We start from the raw sequence: 18,850 nt of genomic DNA, 5'->3' as shown, positions 1-18,850 counted from the left end.
TCCCGCGGAACTGGTACACAGCTCTTGCTTGATTCATGTCCTGAGTTGCAGAAAAGAGTCTCTTTTTGGGTCTCAGTGTGGGAATTGAAATGCAACTTTAATATGATTTATTCAAGTACTGTTAAACAACTCTCAGGGGATCTAAAGCATGTTTCATCTGTTTTTTTTCCTCAGATATTGACCACAGTATGGCCCAGTCAGCAGATGAAATGTCACTGCAGGTGGTATCTGCTGTCAGTAATTCATCCTTGCTTCAGCCAGGCTTCTCTCTCCTGAATTTTGATGGGCATGTTTTCTTTTTTGGGCAGAAAGGGTGGCCAAAGAGATCCTGTCCCACTGGTGTTTTCCTCCTTGATATAAAGCAGAATGAGCTCAAAATGAAACCTGCCTTCTTCTCTAAAGACTCCTGTTACCTCCCCCCTCTCCGCTACCCTGCTCTTTGCACACTCAGAGTCAATGCAGAGTCTGACGAGTACCAGTATATCATCCATGGTGGAAAAACACCTAACAACGACCTTTCTGATAAGATTTACGTTATAAGTCTGGTAAGCAAAAATAGCAAGAAAACCACATTCCAATGCGTTGAGAAAGACCTGGGTGGAGATGTCCCTGAAGCTAGATATGGGCATACAATTAACATAGTTCATAGCCGGGGAAAAAGCATGAGCGTTATATTTGGAGGGAGATCATATACTCCTCTTGCACAAAGAACCACTGAAAAATGGAACAGCGTAGTTGACTGTTTGCCATCTGTGTTTCTCGTTGATTTTGAGTTTGGATGCTGTACGTCATACATACTTCCAGAGCTTCAAGATGGACTATCTTTCCACGTTTCAGTTGCCAGAAATGATACAATCTACATTTTGGGAGGCCATTCACTTCAAAATAACACCAGGTCCCCCAGCTTGTACAAGCTAAAAGTTGATCTCCCATTGGGCAGCCCAGCTGTGACCTGCACCATCTTGCCAGGGGGAATATCTGTGTCAAGTGCTATAGTGACTCAAACTGGTGATACCGAATTTGTCCTTGTTGGGGGCTACCAGTCTGACAACCAGAAACGGTTGGTGTGTAACACCATAGTTCTGGAAGATGATAAGATAGAGATTGCTGAGAGGGCGAGCCCGGACTGGACACCAGATATTAAACACTGCAAGATGTGGTTTGGCTGTGATATGGGCAAAGGGTCTGTATTGCTGGGCATTCCAGGAGCCAACAAACAGTTAATCTCAGATGCAAACTACTTCTACATTTTGAGATGCAAAGGAGCAGAAGAGGACAATGAGGAAGAACTGACAACACAAAGTTGCAGTCAGACATCAACCGAAGACCCTGGAGATTCCACTCCATTTGAAGATTCGGAAGAGTTTTGTTTTAGTGCTGAAGCCAATAGCTTTGATGTTGATGATACTGACACTTACAATGAAGATGATGAAGAAGATGAATCAGAAACAGGCTACTGGATCACCTGCTCTGCCAGTTGCAATATTGACATTAACACCTGGGTCCCTTTCTATTCGACAGAACTCAACAAGCCCGCAATGATCCTGTGTTCCAGCGGGGCTGGCCACTGGGTCCACGCACAATGTATGGATCTTTCAGAGAGCATGCTCCTACGTCTCTCAGAAGCAAATGTCAAGTACTTCTGCAACGAGCATGTTGACCTTAATAAAGGGCTACAAACTCCCAAAAAGGTAGTGCGCCTGAAAAAGCAACCCATGAAACCATTGCGCAAAAAGACAACCATGAAGTTAACAACGCCCACGAAAAAGTCCTTTCTTCGGAGATTGTTTGAATAGATTTACACTGCTGATTTGTATTCACCTGGGAGTAAGTGAAATCACAGTCAAAGAGAGCTAGTAATGGTTGAAGCAGAATGGGTTATTGGAGCTTGAAGAGATCTTTTTATTTAACTGATTTCAATTATCTCAGTATTTCAGTTACAGTTCAAAGCTCATGAATTTATTTTGTCTCTTATGTGTATTTTTGTAATATCTGGATAGGAAGTCCATCACAGAGGGCATTGTGAAAACACACAGCCAGATACTGGTAACTTTGTGCTGTATTTTATGCTGTAACTTACTCCCCAGTTATCCCCAGTGAGTTTAGTAATAAGACATTATCCCATGTATTCAGTGGTGTTAGCATCTGTCCATAAAGAACATTATAGTACCCATTTTAAATTTTTATCTTAATAGTTCTAGAAATATTTGGCCTAATTTATAACTGTATTACTCCAATTTTATGTTGGAGTAATGAAATAAAATTAGACTAATTAATCTGGTTTTAAACTAAAGTGGAGGCTTAAGTCCCTTGTGTCAGAAATAATGAAATATTCAGACAATGAAGGTCAGTTTTCTTCAGGGACTGCCATTATGGAAAGCTTACATATGGAGCATTTAATTCTGGATAATTAATTTTTGATTTTGAGAGGTACCGAATGATTATATGTCAATTTTGGCTACAGTTGCAGAATATCATCTTATACTAAAAATCAAATTGCTTTTTTAAGCCACTGTGCTCAACAACTGCTTTGTGTTTGTATTTTTATAAATCAAGTAAGCTATTAAAGTTTATAATAAAAATGACTGCATTTTTTTCATCTACTGATGGGGTAAATCAAACACTGTAAATCCCAAAGTCTACGAAAGGACAGCATGTGTGCTTGGGAGGTCCATCTGAAGTCTGAGAAGGGGTCTGGTCTCACAGCCGCCCTATGCTGTGAGCTCCCATTGATTTCAAAAGAAGTTCCTTCTGATGAACAGGACTTTTATCATTTAGTCCAGGTCCTCCACTACGCATTTCTTTCTCTTCTCTCCCAGTGTGACTGTGTAGAGTGTGAAAGCTTAAAAGTGCAAGCTATAGCTCAGAGTGACTCATTGAGCCAGTGGAGCATTGTGAGGGTAGAAATAAATGCAGCTGGCTGCTCAAAGCATGAGGAGAAGATTGGATTCAGATTGAAAAGGACATTGTCAAGGTTGAATAGCCCAAGAGTTTACTAACTTTTTTGTGGATTCTTTTATTGGCTAATTGTAAAGCCTCATCATTCTTGACTTTATTTTTTATTTTTATTACTGCTCCAACATCTTTTCAAAAAAATCAATACTATCAGCTCAACATTTGTGAGCCAACAATAATAGCTCAGTACTCACAGTCCAGGTCTCATGCTGGACCCCTGAATAAAAAAAGAAAAACAGGAGCAGCTGTCACCCATTTGATGATCACTATGTGCAGACCCTGAGCCTCCGCTCCTTTACAAAGCAGCATGTCTAGCACAGTAGTCCTGTCGACAGAGACGTGTATGCGCTGTACCCCCTTAAAACCTTCACAACTCAAGTCAACAGCAGAGGAAAGTAAAGGGCAACCATACAAATTTTCCATTTCCAACCTTTTCATGTGCTGAGGGAGGTTATAGTTTGGGTAGAGCTGTATCACCCTGACTCCCCTCTCACCAGTTTGATATTGGTATAAATTCATAATTTCAATGCCAGCTTCCCCTTTCCTTTGTCATGCTACTTTACCTAAGCTGTGAGTATATATGTTTTTCCAAGGAATAAATTAATATCATGCCCACATAAAGTCCCTTCAAACTGGTGAAATTCAATAGTCAACATCCCCTTTTGTATGTTACTCATAGGTCTTACTCAGCTGAATTGTCATTGAAATATACATTCATCATGCACTCTTCATAGACTTCATTTACATCAACCAAAAAAAATCCACACCAAAATTAAAGCCACATCATCACACCACCACCAAAGAGGGACAATATATTCACACAACAAACCTCTACCCCTCATTCCTTCACCATTTTATAAAAAGAAGACTCCCCATGATTACTGAACTCTGGCAATGTCCAGTCCAAGTTTTTGCCTGTTACCTCTCCCAAATACTGTCATTCTGTCAAATTCCCCACGCCCCACATTGTGTGACAAATTTGTCTGCTAGTGCAGACAAATAAAAGAATGGAGACATTTTCCAAAGGGAAAGCTTGACACTGGCCTAGCAGAAGTGATGTTCAGTCTGGGATAAAGCCTGGTGGCTCAGGCACTGGTGGTGTGGTTGCAGTATGTTGGGAGCATCTCTTGAGTTTCCAGAACTGACTCCTGCAGCCGCAATGACTCCCTGCGCCCCTTGGAGCTGAGAGCAGGTACACTCAGCATGTGGCAAGCACAAGCACGCGTTGTGGCCTCTTTCAATTGTTACCTGAATTCTTGTTCTTTACTTTAAGGCTGTGGCTAGGAAAGAAACAATTCATAGTCAGACTTTATGATATCCTTCATCAGGCCCATAATGTTAGTGTATTGTGTGTTTGAGCTGTGCTTTTTTTAAATGCATGGTTTATTTGAGTAGGAGGGAGAAATTTCTTGCTCAAACCATGTCCCAGCCTCACAATGAAGGGCAGTACAAGCAGCATTAAATTACAGCTCAGAGACTGTAGTCACTGCAGGAAGAGGAAGTCAAAGTAAAATACATTATTCCAAAAGACTTGAACATAAAGAGATATATGAACATCAGCCTGTAAAGAAGACACTTGATATAGCACTCAAGACTGCAGAAACTACTTAATTCCCAGATAATTCTGATGACACTTTTGAGTTGTGTACCTGTTAGAACACTGATTATCTTCAAAACCAGCTAATCAATACAAGAAGTTTTTTCCTCATGCAGGTTAGAATTAGATGATAAAATGAAGTAGATTTGAGTGCAGAAGTAAATATCATATCTGCATCCAACTGACCTATGTGTTTTGTAACCACACTAAGCAGCATCATGGTTCCCAGACACATTTTAGTAACACTAAATTGTTATTATCAGCTTTTACGAGAATAATATATGGATTTTACTGCTATTGAAAGGTGCTTGGACCCTGAAGTATCTGATTAATCTACAGGAAAGGCACAACACAAACTTTAGTGGTAGCACTAAAGCATGTGTCATAGTTCAGAGTGACTCATTGCACTAATAGACCATTGAAAGGAGTGGAAATAACACAACTGGGAGCCCAAGGCAAAAGGAAAAGATTGAATTCAAATTGAAAAGGAATCTGTAAAGTTATTTACTGCTAGATTCAATGTATTAAAGACAGAAGGACTGGCTTACTTTTTTTTTCATCATTGGTTGCTGTAGCTCCCTCCATATTTGATTTCCTACCCTATTCCATTTCAAACAAGACTAACTTCTGAGAAGGGCTTGAGCAATAGCATCTGAAAATCAAATTCCAGTTTGGTGTCTCCACTTGACCTTTGAAAAATTGTGACACTGAAGGCCATTTTTTCTTTCAAAAAAAAAAGCAAGACGATAACCTTATAAACCTTCCAATTTCTCAATACATACACGTATACAGGAAGAACAGGACACTGGCCACTACCACAGGTGTGCAGGACCTCCTTCAGGTGGTAGTTATGGTGTATTTCCTTGTCCACTGGCTCAGAATGCCCATCTTCACAGGAAGAGCAGAGCATTGAAAATACTCTTGATTTCTCTCCCAGTGCTGCTAGAAAAGGTGCTAATTAAATCCTTTCTAATGTGTCTTTTTGTATTATGGACAATATTAAACTTGATGCAGAAGGTAGACAAGTTCCCATACTTAGTAGTTGCAGCTGGTCAGCTGTTTGAAAATCATGCCATATTCAGTCACCTAAAACAGTACTCTGAAGAAGAGCAGTGACAAGCCTCATTATTCTTCATCAGATCCCAATTCTAATAGGAATACATGGGAAATAAAATTCAGTTAATTATTACAGATTTAGGAATAAAGGAGTTAATTCTAATTTACCAGCAAACTCTCTGAGGCTTCTTTTTTTGTTTTATATGGGTTCTGGTTTTTCCATCCATTTTTTTATTCAAGGTCAGCTGAAAGAACTAAGTTGATGATATGAAGTCCAGCAATTAGATGTCTTAATTACCTGATTGCACAAGGAAATCAGGTAGCTTAATTTGCTCATCATTAATTCCATCCAAACCAGTTGGTTTACATAAGTCTTTTGACCCTGAGATATCATTGCAGGGAAGAAAGAAAGATTTTCTGAAGTGCAATAAAGGGAAGCTACAAATCATGAACTAAAAGGTAGATTGGAACTAATCTTTGCAGCTCATTCTATGACAAGGAGCCAACATTTGATGCAAAGGATGCACAAAAGCCAGTAAAGAGGCTTAACATATTAACATGGACATAACAGTGCAAGGCTGATTTTAAACAGACACTGGGATGGTATTTGTAAATGAAGCAAAAGCCATTTACAGACTAAATACAACTGGTTTTAAATTAGTTTAGTTTTCTGTCAAACAGTTCCCCGTAAGGAAAGGTGCTGAAAGGACTGCTGAGGCTCACAGAGTAATCTTCACTTGTGTTAATTTAGTGACTTCCAGAACAGGGCTGGAGTCACAGCTGTCTTTAGGTATTAGAACAGCCTAAATATGAAAAGCATCCACAATTTGAATGAAAAGTAAGACTGTTACCATGAAATTATATGCATAGTAGAAAAACTGGTAAGAAATACGAAGCCAGAAACTTAAATATTTATAAGACCTTTATTTTAAACAGGTTTCATCAATTAAGAAACTGTAATACAGTAAGAAAAAGTAAAATTATGAAGCTCTGCGGTGAGACAAAGCACAGAATTCAGTGTAGTCAGAAATTAGGGTACTGTAAATACCTAGAATTTGTTTCTGAACTACCTGACTAAAAATCAAAGCTGATTTGCTTAAACTCAGTATAGTGATTCTTGTGAGGAAAAAAATATGTGAGACCGGAATCATGGCTTATAACATAGTTCACATCGTAACATGGCAATGCACTATACGAAGCCCTTTAATAAAACAAAAAAAACCCAAGATACATAATGTGATTGTATAAAAACTACAGTCAATACAATTTCAGAACAAGAAAATTTTACCATGAATTACTGAAGGATTTGTGCCAAGTAATAACATAAAAAAGAAAATGTGAAGGTTTGAAAGAGTACCATAAATAAAAGTGTCTCCATTGTTCTAAATCCTCTTCAAAATCAAAAAGTTAAACAGTAGACTGCATAACCAAATGATGCACCTGTTTACAGTCAGAATTTGTTTGCCTTTTGATGCATGGCTGTGTGCATGCAGCAGTGTTATCCCTGTTCACAAAAGTTTCACTTGCAGGTACCTATCCTTTCAGTGCTGTTTGCTCTAATGATTTCAAAACTCTCAAAGATAGTCTCTTGATTTACAGATGTCAACAGTGGGGAAAAAGAAGATTAAACTAGATTCAAGTCTAAAAAAAAAAAAAAAGAAAAAAAGAAAAAGAAAAAACCATAGTAGTAGTTCTCTGTGTCAGCTATACTGCCCAGAGCTGGTTGAATGTGAAATGTGTCTTGATGGCTTAATAATATTTCACAAAAGAATACTTTCATGTGCTACTGCATTCCTCTGTCCACATCCAGGTTCTGTTCAGTCTGACAAGTTACCCCAGGATATAAGCCTCATCTTGAGAAATCATACATCTATGGATAAAACTTACTCAACCCTTTTGAAGGCAGTGAGATGAATCACTTGCTGTTACATCAGCAGCTTGTTAAAGTGAATTTGGAATTTGAAAATGTCAGTGGAGTCATTGAAATTACATGTGCAAAATGAACAAGGTCTGGTCTGTCACTCCAGTGGCACATATGTATTGCAATGAATGGTCCAGATTACTTGGGGGTGAAATTCACTCCTGTGCAAAAGGCAGCAAAAAATGTATATACCACTTAAATGGAGTGAAAAACACCGTGAGGTGAGTCAAGATTGTTAAACTGGGCCCTAGGTTATTCAAGCAGAGTCAAGGATAAAACAGACGGTAATACAGTTGCCTCAAATACACATGCAGAGAAAAATAGACAAGTGTGCAACTATTTGCATAATGAAATATACGCCGACCAAAAATGCAAACTATATCTGCATTTACTGCTAAAGGATGCTCTTTATACCTGATATTTATACTCCCTGGGAAACTTGTTGCATTTATTGGTAAAGAATTATACTTATGTAAACCTGGTATTTATGCTCTATGGGAAATACTTGTTTTATTCAAAGAATTAAAAAAAAATATTAATCTAGAAATTAACATGATGCATCATGCAAAATATGCTGTAGTCCTTATGATCGCTTAGAAAAGCAAATGTTTTAAGTAAAAGGCATTATTTCCAACTGCAAATTTTGACATAATGTTAAACTATATTTAAAGAAACCATATTAAACCAAAATTCTAAATTACGGAATACTTTAAAAATAGTATTTTAATTAAAAAAATCAAAAGAAGGACATAATCAGAATAACACTAATATTTGTACTAATTACTAACATTTAACTCTATTTTTTATCATAGAATCATAGAATCATAGAATGGTTTGGGTTGGAAGGGACCTCAAAGATCATCTAGTTCCAACCCCCCTGCTATGGGCAGGGACACCCTCCACTAGACCACGTTGCCCAAAGCCCCATCCAACCTGGCCTTAAACACTTCCAGGGATGGGGCATCCACAGCTTCTCTGGGCAATCATTGTCCATAAATGGTAAATACCAGACCCTCAAGATACAGTAAATAACATGAACAAGATACTACTAAACAAACCTCAGACCATTAATTCTTTAAGTTTGTTTTTCACTTACACTCACAAACCAACTTCTACCACATCAAAACAAAAACAAAAAACAGATTCTTTTAGATCTGTGTTTTGATTGTTTCTGCATTTAATCTTGTTTCAGAAATACTACTCCAAACACAGTAATGCTCTAGCTACAGGTGCAAATCTGAAAGGCTAGATGATATCAGGGCATCTCAGGTACTTTTCAGTATATTTCATGAATATTTAATTTAATGAAATTCATATAATTTTAGTGTATGAATATACTAAATACCACTTCAGAAGGGCAAATACCACCAAAAAAATAGTTCATCTAATATAGTACAGAGGAATGCCAACTAAACTTTGCTGTAATAATGTAAAATACAGTATGCAGTAATTTCAAGGTAGTTCGTTGCTTTTTAACTAATCTTGTATGCCAACTATCTTTGAGGTTAATAAATGTCATTCCTCTTTTACAGATTTGGAAAATGAGACTGTGAGCGTGGTGTATCCCAGGTGTGAAAAACCTTGGTATCAGATACAGTCGGAGCACATCAGCAGCCATCAGTGAAATATCCTAATAGAGAAGATCAGAACAATGGCATGTATCTGATCAAGGTAATATCCATCTCCTGAGAAATGGGTCTACTGTGACTAAAGTCACTTGGTGAAACTGTGGGCCTGCTGGTATTAATGACGATTTACTGGTGACTTCAGTGAGGCCAGGAATTCACCCAATAAAACTCTACTAATACAAATTATACTATATACTGAAGTAACCGTAGAAATCTAAAATGCTCATGAAGCAACAAGCTACTCAGCAGTGCTTGAATGTACTTTGTATAGTGAGATAATCACAAGGCACAGTAAATCCTGCTTTAGGAGTACAAGTACAGGTTTACATTTTAGAGTATACAGACTACGATAAAAATATCTTTAAAAAACTCCAGCTACCTTTCCTATATCTTCATATAGTAAATTAGCATGGTGTACCACCATCTGCTCCTAAGCATTACTACAATATAAATGTTAAATAATAATATTTTTAAAAGTTTGTGAGATCAAAGTTTGCATCTTTAGTCAGTATTTTATACGAAAATAACTGAACTTTATCCCAAAACAATTACCCAAGTGTCTCACTGACAAATATTTACTTATAAAAGCCAAAGGACCATCAATAAAATAATCAACCCTCTTAAAATGTAAATAGCAAAATAGTTTTAAAAATGCAGACAGAACAAATAGCCGTGCTCCCTTTTTCAGCAACTGTCATAACTCTCCAGAATCATACTCATTCCAAAATACTACTTGCTTACTTTGGCTTTCTCACTTATAAACAACACTCTAAGACCAAAATAAACTGAAGACCCTTCTTTGCAATTTGTTTCTACTTTCATCTCACATAACAACTGGTAAACGCACCACTGCATTGCCTCTTGGAAACTCCCAACAGACACAGTGTTTATTAAACTCCACTCAGCACCTTGAACAGGGAGTGTAAAAATGATTGTTTCAGACTTCCCTGTACCTCTGCAGGCCTGGAAGAGAAGCTGCCTCCTTGCAGGAAGCCACCAGCACAAACCTAACACCAAATGCACTTTACATTTAGAGTTCTGCTGAATCGTTGTTTTCCAAGACCTCCAGTGGCAAGGAGTCACCTAAATTATCCTCTGGATCAATGGTGAAGCCCTGGCTTTTTAATGTTTTATGAGCATTCATGAACTTCTGGAGGTACTTAGAGGTATATAGCCAGTGATGCTTCAAGACATCCTCCATCTCATAGCATTTGGACTGCCTGGCATTCATTTTTCGGAACCTCCTAAACAGTTTGTTTCCAGACTCATTTCCTTCACTTGCCCAGGCCCCAATGGACCCGTCTCTTTCAATGATTTCAGGAACATGAGCAAGGGTTTTGTGGAAATAATTTGTAATCTTGCCTTCATATCTGTACTTGAATTTTGTAGAGAGGAGCTCAGCAAAACGCTGTGAATTGTAGCTATACTGGCACAGCAATTCTGGACACTCCTTGGCAGGGCATGAAGATCGCCACACTGGTTTCATCTTCAGATAAAGGTCCATTAGTTCTTTTAGGGCTTCATGCCTTTCCTCACACTTTATTAATTCGCATACTGCCTCTACTGTCTCTTTGGACATGAGCTTTCTAGCAAAATTTCCACTCATCCTCATCATAGGCTTCAAGTTCATCTTCTTCCTGAGATGTTTGTCAAGAGTCAACTGCCACCTCTTCCTCTCCTCTTTAGACGCATCAGGGTTCTTGTAAACTTCACCGATCTCCATCTGGAAAATCCTGTAGAATTCCGTTGCGTTGCCAATGTCACAGTGCAATGCATCTATGGAGGGAACAGTCTCGATAAAAGGTTTGGCTGAAACACCCTTCACTCTGTCACGGAGCTCATCAACAGATTCATGATATGGGTTGGACCTCCATATTTCATATCGCTCCAGATTTTCAGCATGATTCCTGGTTATGGAGTGGAAGACCAAATTCTGTGATGCCTCCAGGCGGGTTGCATCACACAGGGTACAAATGTAAGTGGAACCTGAAGCCTCCAGCCCTTCCACTTCCCGCACGAGTTTCTCATCGTATCCTGTACCCCTAAAGATGAATTTGAATGTTCTCAGGATGCCTCCCATTTCAAGTAGCAGTTCACTGTTTTTCATAGCCTCTCTTTCTGCTATGAGGGGGCTCAGGATTGCTGTCAGAGTTTCATGATCTGATTCATCAGCCAGCATAAGGCACAACGGCTTGCAACACAGCTCTGAATTGGGCTTTACTTCTTCAAAGATTCTCTTGCTTTCATTCCCATGTGCTATAGAAATGTTCATAACTGTGAAAGAAAAGCGAACAGCCTTCTCTGGAACAGCAGGCCCATTTCCATGCTTCTCACTGACATCTCCCATTCCATCACAGGACTCTTTTATTACCACAGTGAAGGGACCACTCAAATAGTCATCCAGGTTTTTTGCTTTCATGCCTTCCAAGACTTCCTCCTCCATGTCCTTTAAGGCACAAACCAAGGCTGCATCATATCGAAATCTCTTTGCAATTGTGTCTACTGGATAGTCATCAATTGAAAGTGGCAATCCTGATAGTCCATCTATAATTCCCACCTCTGTGTTAGTGGATACATTTTTCAAGGGAGGTTTCCACTCAAACGGATGATAACCTGGCAGGAGGGCTTTCTCAGCAGTGCGAAGAGCATGCAAAGGCTGGAAGATCTGCCTCCCAGTGACAGCTTTTACTGTTCTATACATTTTATGATATTGGCTACAGCTGAGAAACGTGTTGACTCGGATTGCCAGGCAGACAGCAGGGTGAAGTCCAGATCCCCTCCCTTGCATTATAGCCTCCAATTCATCTGCTTGTCTGTGTTCATTTTTTGCTCTTAAAGCTAGCAGGAACAAAGTCATGCATACAGCCTTTATATCGCCACCCTCTTCTTTCTCAGCAAAAGCTTTGACTTGACGTTTCAGTTCTCTCAGACGATGTTTCTGAGCTCTCCTGGTCAAAGACAGGAGATGCTGCCTCGGTCGGCCACCTTTATTTATGTGGCTGTAGAGCTCTCTACCTTTCATCTCCTTGTGGCTGGAGAGATGGTGGCCATATTTTGCATGCAAGATCTCTTCATCACATTCCTTTACAGGGCATCTTATACCTAGGCTATCGAGGATGTTCAGGAAAGATTTCACTGGTGTTACGAGATCAGTAGGGAAGCAAGGATACCAGCAGGAGGGGCAATAGCTGCCCATAACCTTAATACATTTAAGGATGCAAGTTCTGCAAAACAAGTGTCTACATGTTGTTTCCACTGGATCTGCCAGAATATGCTCACAGATCTGGCAAGAGATGGATTTAATGAAATCTACTGGGTAATCAACTGCAAGCAGCTTGGTGCTGAGATGTATATTCTTGCAATTGACAATCTCTTTCATTAAATTTTTGTTGTTTATCTGTGCTTGGTTCTTTACAGCTCTGTTTATTCGAGCATGTTCTGCAATGGTCTTCACACGTTTGCCATGTTGCACGCTGGGTGGGTGGCTTTTTCTCTTGACTCCCCGACTGATAGTGTGGCACACATCACAGTTTGGGGAGTGGGGTTGCCATTCCATCGTACTGTTCCTAGGAAAATATACTTCACATGGAGTATTACTGAATTTTCTATGGATAATACTCCAGCAGTTGTGACAAAATCGAGTGGGATGGATAGTATCAACATCCCCTCGCACATCAATCTTAAAAACCTTAGTGATAAGATCTGGCCAAGACGTTGCTTTTTTCTCTTTCTTTCTCAGAAGGCATAGAGTCTCATCATCCACTGGCCCATGCACTGGATGAGTTCTCTTGTAACAATCAGTTTTAAATGAAACTCCACAGATGCGGCAAAGTTGTTTCAGATTGTTCTGATGAGCTTTATTGTCTTGTATTTTCATGTCATTGGCATCTTTCTCAAGTGCCTGCCTATTACCCATTAAGTCCATCTTTTCTCCTCTTGGCACTGCTTCATCTTTACGCAGTATGATTTCTTTGTTTGAAGAAGCAACCTCTTCTGTCTGATCTTTGTTTATGTGCTGGCTGTCATCAGAAGTTTTTTCAAATGATCTCACTTTAAACAGCTTGAATTTCCATTCAGAAAATTTTGTATATGGATGCTGAATTTCTTCAGGCAGATCCATTTGTGATGCTACTGACATCTATAATCTGGCAGAAACCAAATCACCTGAGAAAGAGAAAGAAGCTGTAAATTAGCTTATCTTCCAAAATTAATAATAATGGTATGTTTTTTAATAGAACAGTTCTAATCACTGTAACTGAGAAATGCTTTAAAATTGAGTTACTCATCCAAGACACCTACTGAATCGAGAGGCCCAGACATTGGCCAGAGAGGCTGTCCACTCAGTATCTCAGATAAGTACCCAAATGTGTTTTGAATTTGATCCTGAGGCATCCACATGTCTTCTAATAGAACACTAATGCACTTTACATGAAGCCATTAGTCATCCAGTACGAATATCCAAATCTGCCCCTTCCTTCTTATACCTGACTGAGCTTACCATAAATAAAGCTACTATAGACAACAGAATTACATCCTGAAAGTTTGGTGACTTTTTAATAGGAAACTGAACTCAGTTCTGAAAGACAGAATTTTGTCTGCCTCATATTATCTAAATCAGCAAGACCACTGCTCTCACACCACTTGTTAGTCCTTGATCTAATCTGAAGTGTCTAATACATGCCATTCTACATGGGCAGAGCACCACATACTACTCGATCCCAGTGTAGACTTTACTCAGGCCCCAGTTTTGTAAAGTACCTTAGTGTGTGCTTAATGAATGTGAGTAGCTCCATTAAAGCAGGAGGAGTGTATCCTCTGTTGATGCAAAGCGCTATAGTTCCCTGGACTATAAAGGAGATATGGCAATTTATACTGGCTGCAGATTTGCTCTAGAGAGAATATTTATACATTGTAAGTTAGTCATCTGTTTAAGTACCCTGCTGAGAACTCTCTCTGTAAGGATTACTGGTACTGGAAATCCAAAAATGTCTGTTCAAATTTGACCCCAATTTTAGCTTTCATAGAGATGCAGCCAAAAGTAATAGCAATGTGGTTGCCATGGAGATATGGTATTGTATAAAAATAAATACAAGACTTTCACCTCAGACACTGAAACTTTTTGCTACTGCATCAGACTTAGAAAACAAAATTGTGAAGAAACAACAACAAAAGTGACTAACCAATTTTTCATTACCTGTCTATGAGAAGTGCACAAAGCAAACAAACAGTATAGAGAAGATTCAGTTATGTTTTCTTGTTTATTTGGGTTTTACTGCTCTGGTTGGTGTGAGTAATAAAAATGAGGAAAACTATACATTACGACTATATACTAGAACTAGGATTGAGGTGGGCATGGCTGTGGTTTCTTTAACTGATTATATCGCCACTTAGCAATTCCCACAACTTGCTAGAAATCTCAGTTCAGTGTCTATTCGGAAGGAGTCCTTCATAAGAAATAAATCCAAGTCATGGTCTAAAGTGATGATGCCCAGGGTGTTTCTGAGATTATTTCATTTATAACCGTTCAATAAAGCATCATTTCAGTACAGTGTTTGAGTCCAGACAGGACTGCATGCTTTGATTAAGTTCCCTACCCAGAATGACAAATCGGTCTGCTCAGAAATTTCCTTAAGAGCTGTGTTTAACTTCAAAATTGTTCATTAGGCCTTGGCAACTAAAATTTAGGTTTGTTTTCTTCCCAGCTTCTCTTCATTTCGTCCCACTGAGAACAAGCTGCCCATACCACTGTCCCCATCTGCCTGCATTGCTCCGTCCAGCTGCCTGTACTGCTAAATATCTCTGTCTGCACTGCAGTCCCCTGCTGTCCATCACCGATCCAGCCTGGCAACATGCTTGCTTGTATTCTGCTGTTCATAGATCTGTGATGTGCAGCTGTGCCCAGATGTATGCAGAGCATTACTACTGTCTTGCTTTCTTGGCTGCATCCTGTGGCAGACTGAGCAATAACCCATTTGCCTCTGATTAGTCCTGTGTTCCTATTACCTGCAGAGTAATTGAATAGCTACTTGCCCTATACTGTGCACAGGTCCTTTTCTTCTACATAACACCCTATGCAATTTTGTGTAATTTCACCATCTCCAGCAGCACCTTCAGAATCTCTTAAACCATGAGCAATGCCTCCTCAGGGAAGTATGTAAATCATTGTAAAGAAACAGCCAGCACTGAGTACATTTAGAGCAAAATATTTAATACTTTCTCTACTCTTCTAACCGTTCGACTAAGTGCCACCGTAGTGCCACGCTGATCTCCAAACCCATGACCTAACTCTTGCTATTAATCACCAACTCCAGACATGGAATCAGACAGGGTTTACCCTTGCTAAAGAAAAGTTCAAGCGTTCTTTTTTTTTTTTTTCTCTTTCATTGAACATGCACTGGCAGAAATGAAGGACAAAGAAGCCCTCTCTGGTCACCCAACCTTTGCCTTCTGTGGCAGATAATTGTTGCCAACAGAATACTCATCAAAAGCTTCGAATTGCCTGGCTCCCAGGCAGTAGAGATTTCAGCAGCTCTCTTGGGAGAGCTAGAAATATTCCAAGTGCTAGGAATATTTCATGATACTCATGCTAAATTTGCCTGTGTTCTGTTATTATAGTTGGGGGTCACAATGAACAACCTTTCTTCTCCCTGCCTACCCCACTCAGATTCTTACAGAGTGAACCCCAGGCATGAACGCTCAGCCGTGGTTATTTAATCGACTCTGACAGCTGTGTTCAGTATCACCTCTTTTTATCTTGAAAAGGAAAAAGAAATCTCTTTTCTTCCCAGATCACAATATTTCATACATTTCTGAAGACAAGCAAGATATTGCAATACTTCTACTCATATCAAGGAAGACCTTGCCTTATGGATAGTCTCACTGAAATGAAAAGAACGACCTCTGAGGTGAGGAAGCACATATAAAATAAAATCATTTATCTGCACATTAAATCAGGAAAAGGAACCAACACTTGGATGTCCTACAAGCATCTAGGATGCTGTCATTAGTACTGGCAGCCTACCTTTAGCTCACTGTCAGTTTGTAGAGCTGCTGCTATGTGTGTCCAGTTTGTTCCAAATGTCAAGCTTGCTTGCCCTTGCTCCTGTGTACTCTCACTCTTTCTGTGTTCCCTCTGCTTTTTAAAGACACTGCAGTGCTGTTTATCTCACTTATCCCTGTCCCTCTGAGCTCCCAGTGCCACCCTGGTGCTAACCACAGGTTACTTCAACTAAACACAATACAGAACTCTCAAATCCAGGTGGCACCTGGCAATTTATGAGGCTTAACCACAAAATTCATACAAACAAGGTCTTCTTGTGCAAGACTCCTGGGCTCTGAGATAAGTATGCAGACTCTCTCTGAGGAGCACCTGCACTGTTTTTTAACACAAAGTTTTGCATTTGGCTTTCTTCTTTATAGCTTCAGAGCTAGTTTCTTCGCTGTTAACTGTCAGAGAGGAGAACCTGGTGTCTGGTCGCACCAGTGTCTCACATCAAAGCTATTTCATTGAAGGCCAGTGGCCCACTTGCTCTGATCAATAGCAGCCAAGCTTCTGGGGTTCACAATGAGGATCACAAAATGTCCTTTCTTCTGATACCAGTACTTAATTTTCAACGATATTATCTTTTTGGTGATGTACATCTGGGGTCTTGAAGGCCCTGGGCAGGGAGGACAAGTCAACAATATAAAAGCTAGATATATACATATGGAGTAACTGGTAGATACTACAGCAGGTATAGGCCACACCACAAACAGTGGGCAGTAGAGTTTCTTTTCTGGAAAAGCCCAGTTGAACTCCCATGCTTAGTTTCCACAGAGCAACTGTCTCAAAAACTGACTCAAAGTGGAAAGAAATCAAATTCTGTCACACAACAGCACCCTGAAAGTTTTCAGTCTCCACGCATAACATTGTGCAAAAATTCTAGCGATCCATCAAGTCCTTCCAAATGTTCACACTCCAGAAGCAGGAATTTGCAGTAGCAGCATAACTACATAAACACCTGCCTAAGCATTTCCCTTTCTCAGAAGACTTTGTGATCCTATAGGACTCAAATCCATTTCCAACTTGTACACTCTTCCCTGACAAGGCGGCTATGTGGGAGGTCACTGTGCTTTCACTGCAGCTCAGGATCTCCCGGTTAATGCAGCTCCTACCTGACAGCATCTTACACAACACTGATGGCAGCCAGAGGGAAAATCAACAAAAGTTGTAATATTTGGCATTTGCTATAGCTAAAATAGGTGAGAGAATTCCTTCTCTATTATCCACTCTGATCTTACAATGCTTCCAATTCTTAGAATCACAGAATCATTTGGGTTAGAAAAGACCCTTAAGATCAAGTCCAACCATAAAGTGGTCAGGATAAGGTGGAACAGAAATCATAGAGGTTATTCCAGGCCAGGGCAGTGTGGGATAAGGATGTCATGGCCAAGGCATTTATAGACCTCTGAGAACATCAGACTGCTAGGTCCTGAGCCCATCTCTTCTGCTGTCCCTGTTTTGCTTGGACTTCCTGACAACCTGCCTATTTTTACTATTCACTCCCTAGCATTTGGAGAGACCTTTTCAAAAACATATCAGATCAGGCTGCAAGACCAGATATCAGTCAAAATCACTCTCGGCAGCCACATGCTAGTTTCCTCCCTTATCGTGAACTGGCAGACGCAGCTCCTTGACAATATGCATTGTTAGTACTGAGGCACTTGGGGCTCTTTGAGAAGTAGTTTAGTGAATCTCTCCCTCTGGGGTGCTTATTCAAAACTTCACCCAAGTAGCTGGCTACCTGCCCCATTTCCCTGGGAGCCTGAGTTCCCATGCAAACAGCGCTGTACAGGCAGCAGCTTGGTTATCAAAGGAGCCACATGAGCATATGTAAGCCTAGTCAAGTGCTTTACTTCCAAAGTACCCAGGAAATCACCTTGAAAAAATATTGTCTTGTAGGCATACTGCAGGCAACTAAAGGTTTTAATTGAATTGCTACAGCTTTGGATATGTTTTATGTCTGTAAGAGCCTAATTGCTCAACAGTTTGAGCTGCACAGATCCAGTGCTGGAAAATGTTTTCCCTGTGCAGCTGGCACCACCGAGTGGAGAAAAGCATTTTTGCATTGGTTTCTGTTACAGCATGGGCACTAATACATGACTATGGGCCTAAGCTTTCCATAAACCATACAGATTTGGACACTACTCTGAATAAAGGCATTTCATTTACACTTGGAATAAAAACTCCAGATAAGTTCCTTGAATTCTCAATTAAAATAGGCGGGATATCAGTGCTCTGGGTACCTTACAGATTACTAAAATTAGTATTTTTCAGCCATAGAAAACTCTCCATCCAAGGATATCTGTTTTACAAAGCTATGTAATGATAAATTTCCTCATTTTACAGCTAATGAAACTAACATACAGTTTTTTCACTTGGCAGGAGAAAAAGGATAGCTCCGAAATTCAACCAGGTGTCCAGGAAAGTGTACACAAAGTTTTTATTTTTTAATTTATTCTTAACATTACTATTTCTTTATTGTGGTACTTTGGAGCCCTATCTGATGACCCAGCTATCTCTCTCCTCTAGCTCTTAGCTTCCTGGTAGGTCCTAACAGAAAATGTAAGTATGTTTTGAACAAAAGCAGTGCTTGGAGTGGTGCGTTAGGGTCTGGCACATGCCTTTGCTCCAGAAGGAGCACCCTGCCTGCG

General features: G+C 39.7%; 2 protein-coding genes across 2 annotated transcripts in view; one reads left to right on the top strand and one right to left on the bottom strand.

Moving 5' to 3' along the window:
* The first annotated feature begins 188 nt into the window (after positions 1-188).
* RAG2 (recombination activating 2) lies at positions 189-1,796 on the top strand. The gene has a single exon (XM_054828070.1). The coding sequence runs from the start codon at positions 189-191 to the stop codon at positions 1,794-1,796; it is 1,608 nt and encodes a 535-aa protein (XP_054684045.1).
* An 8,391-nt stretch (positions 1,797-10,187) lies between these two features.
* Positions 10,188-18,850, bottom strand: part of RAG1 (recombination activating 1) — a 35,299-nt gene continuing 26,636 nt past the window's right edge. Inside the window, exon 2 of the mRNA XM_054826267.1 lies at positions 10,188-13,321. Coding sequence (XP_054682242.1) covers positions 10,188-13,295 — 3,108 coding nt within the window. The 5' untranslated portion in view covers positions 13,296-13,321. The remainder of the gene's footprint in view (positions 13,322-18,850) is intronic.

The sequence above is a fragment of the Grus americana genome, chromosome 5, assembly GCF_028858705.1.
Source record: "Grus americana isolate bGruAme1 chromosome 5, bGruAme1.mat, whole genome shotgun sequence".
Classification (NCBI taxonomy): Eukaryota; Metazoa; Chordata; class Aves; order Gruiformes; family Gruidae; genus Grus; species Grus americana.
This window is presented reverse-complemented; position numbering and strand designations above follow the sequence as displayed.

Bases quoted from the DNA above. Each gene is read 5' to 3' on its own strand.
- RAG2 (XM_054828070.1), top strand. From the start codon at position 189: ATGGCCCAGTCAGCAGATGAAATGTCACTGCAGGTGGTATCTGCTGTC.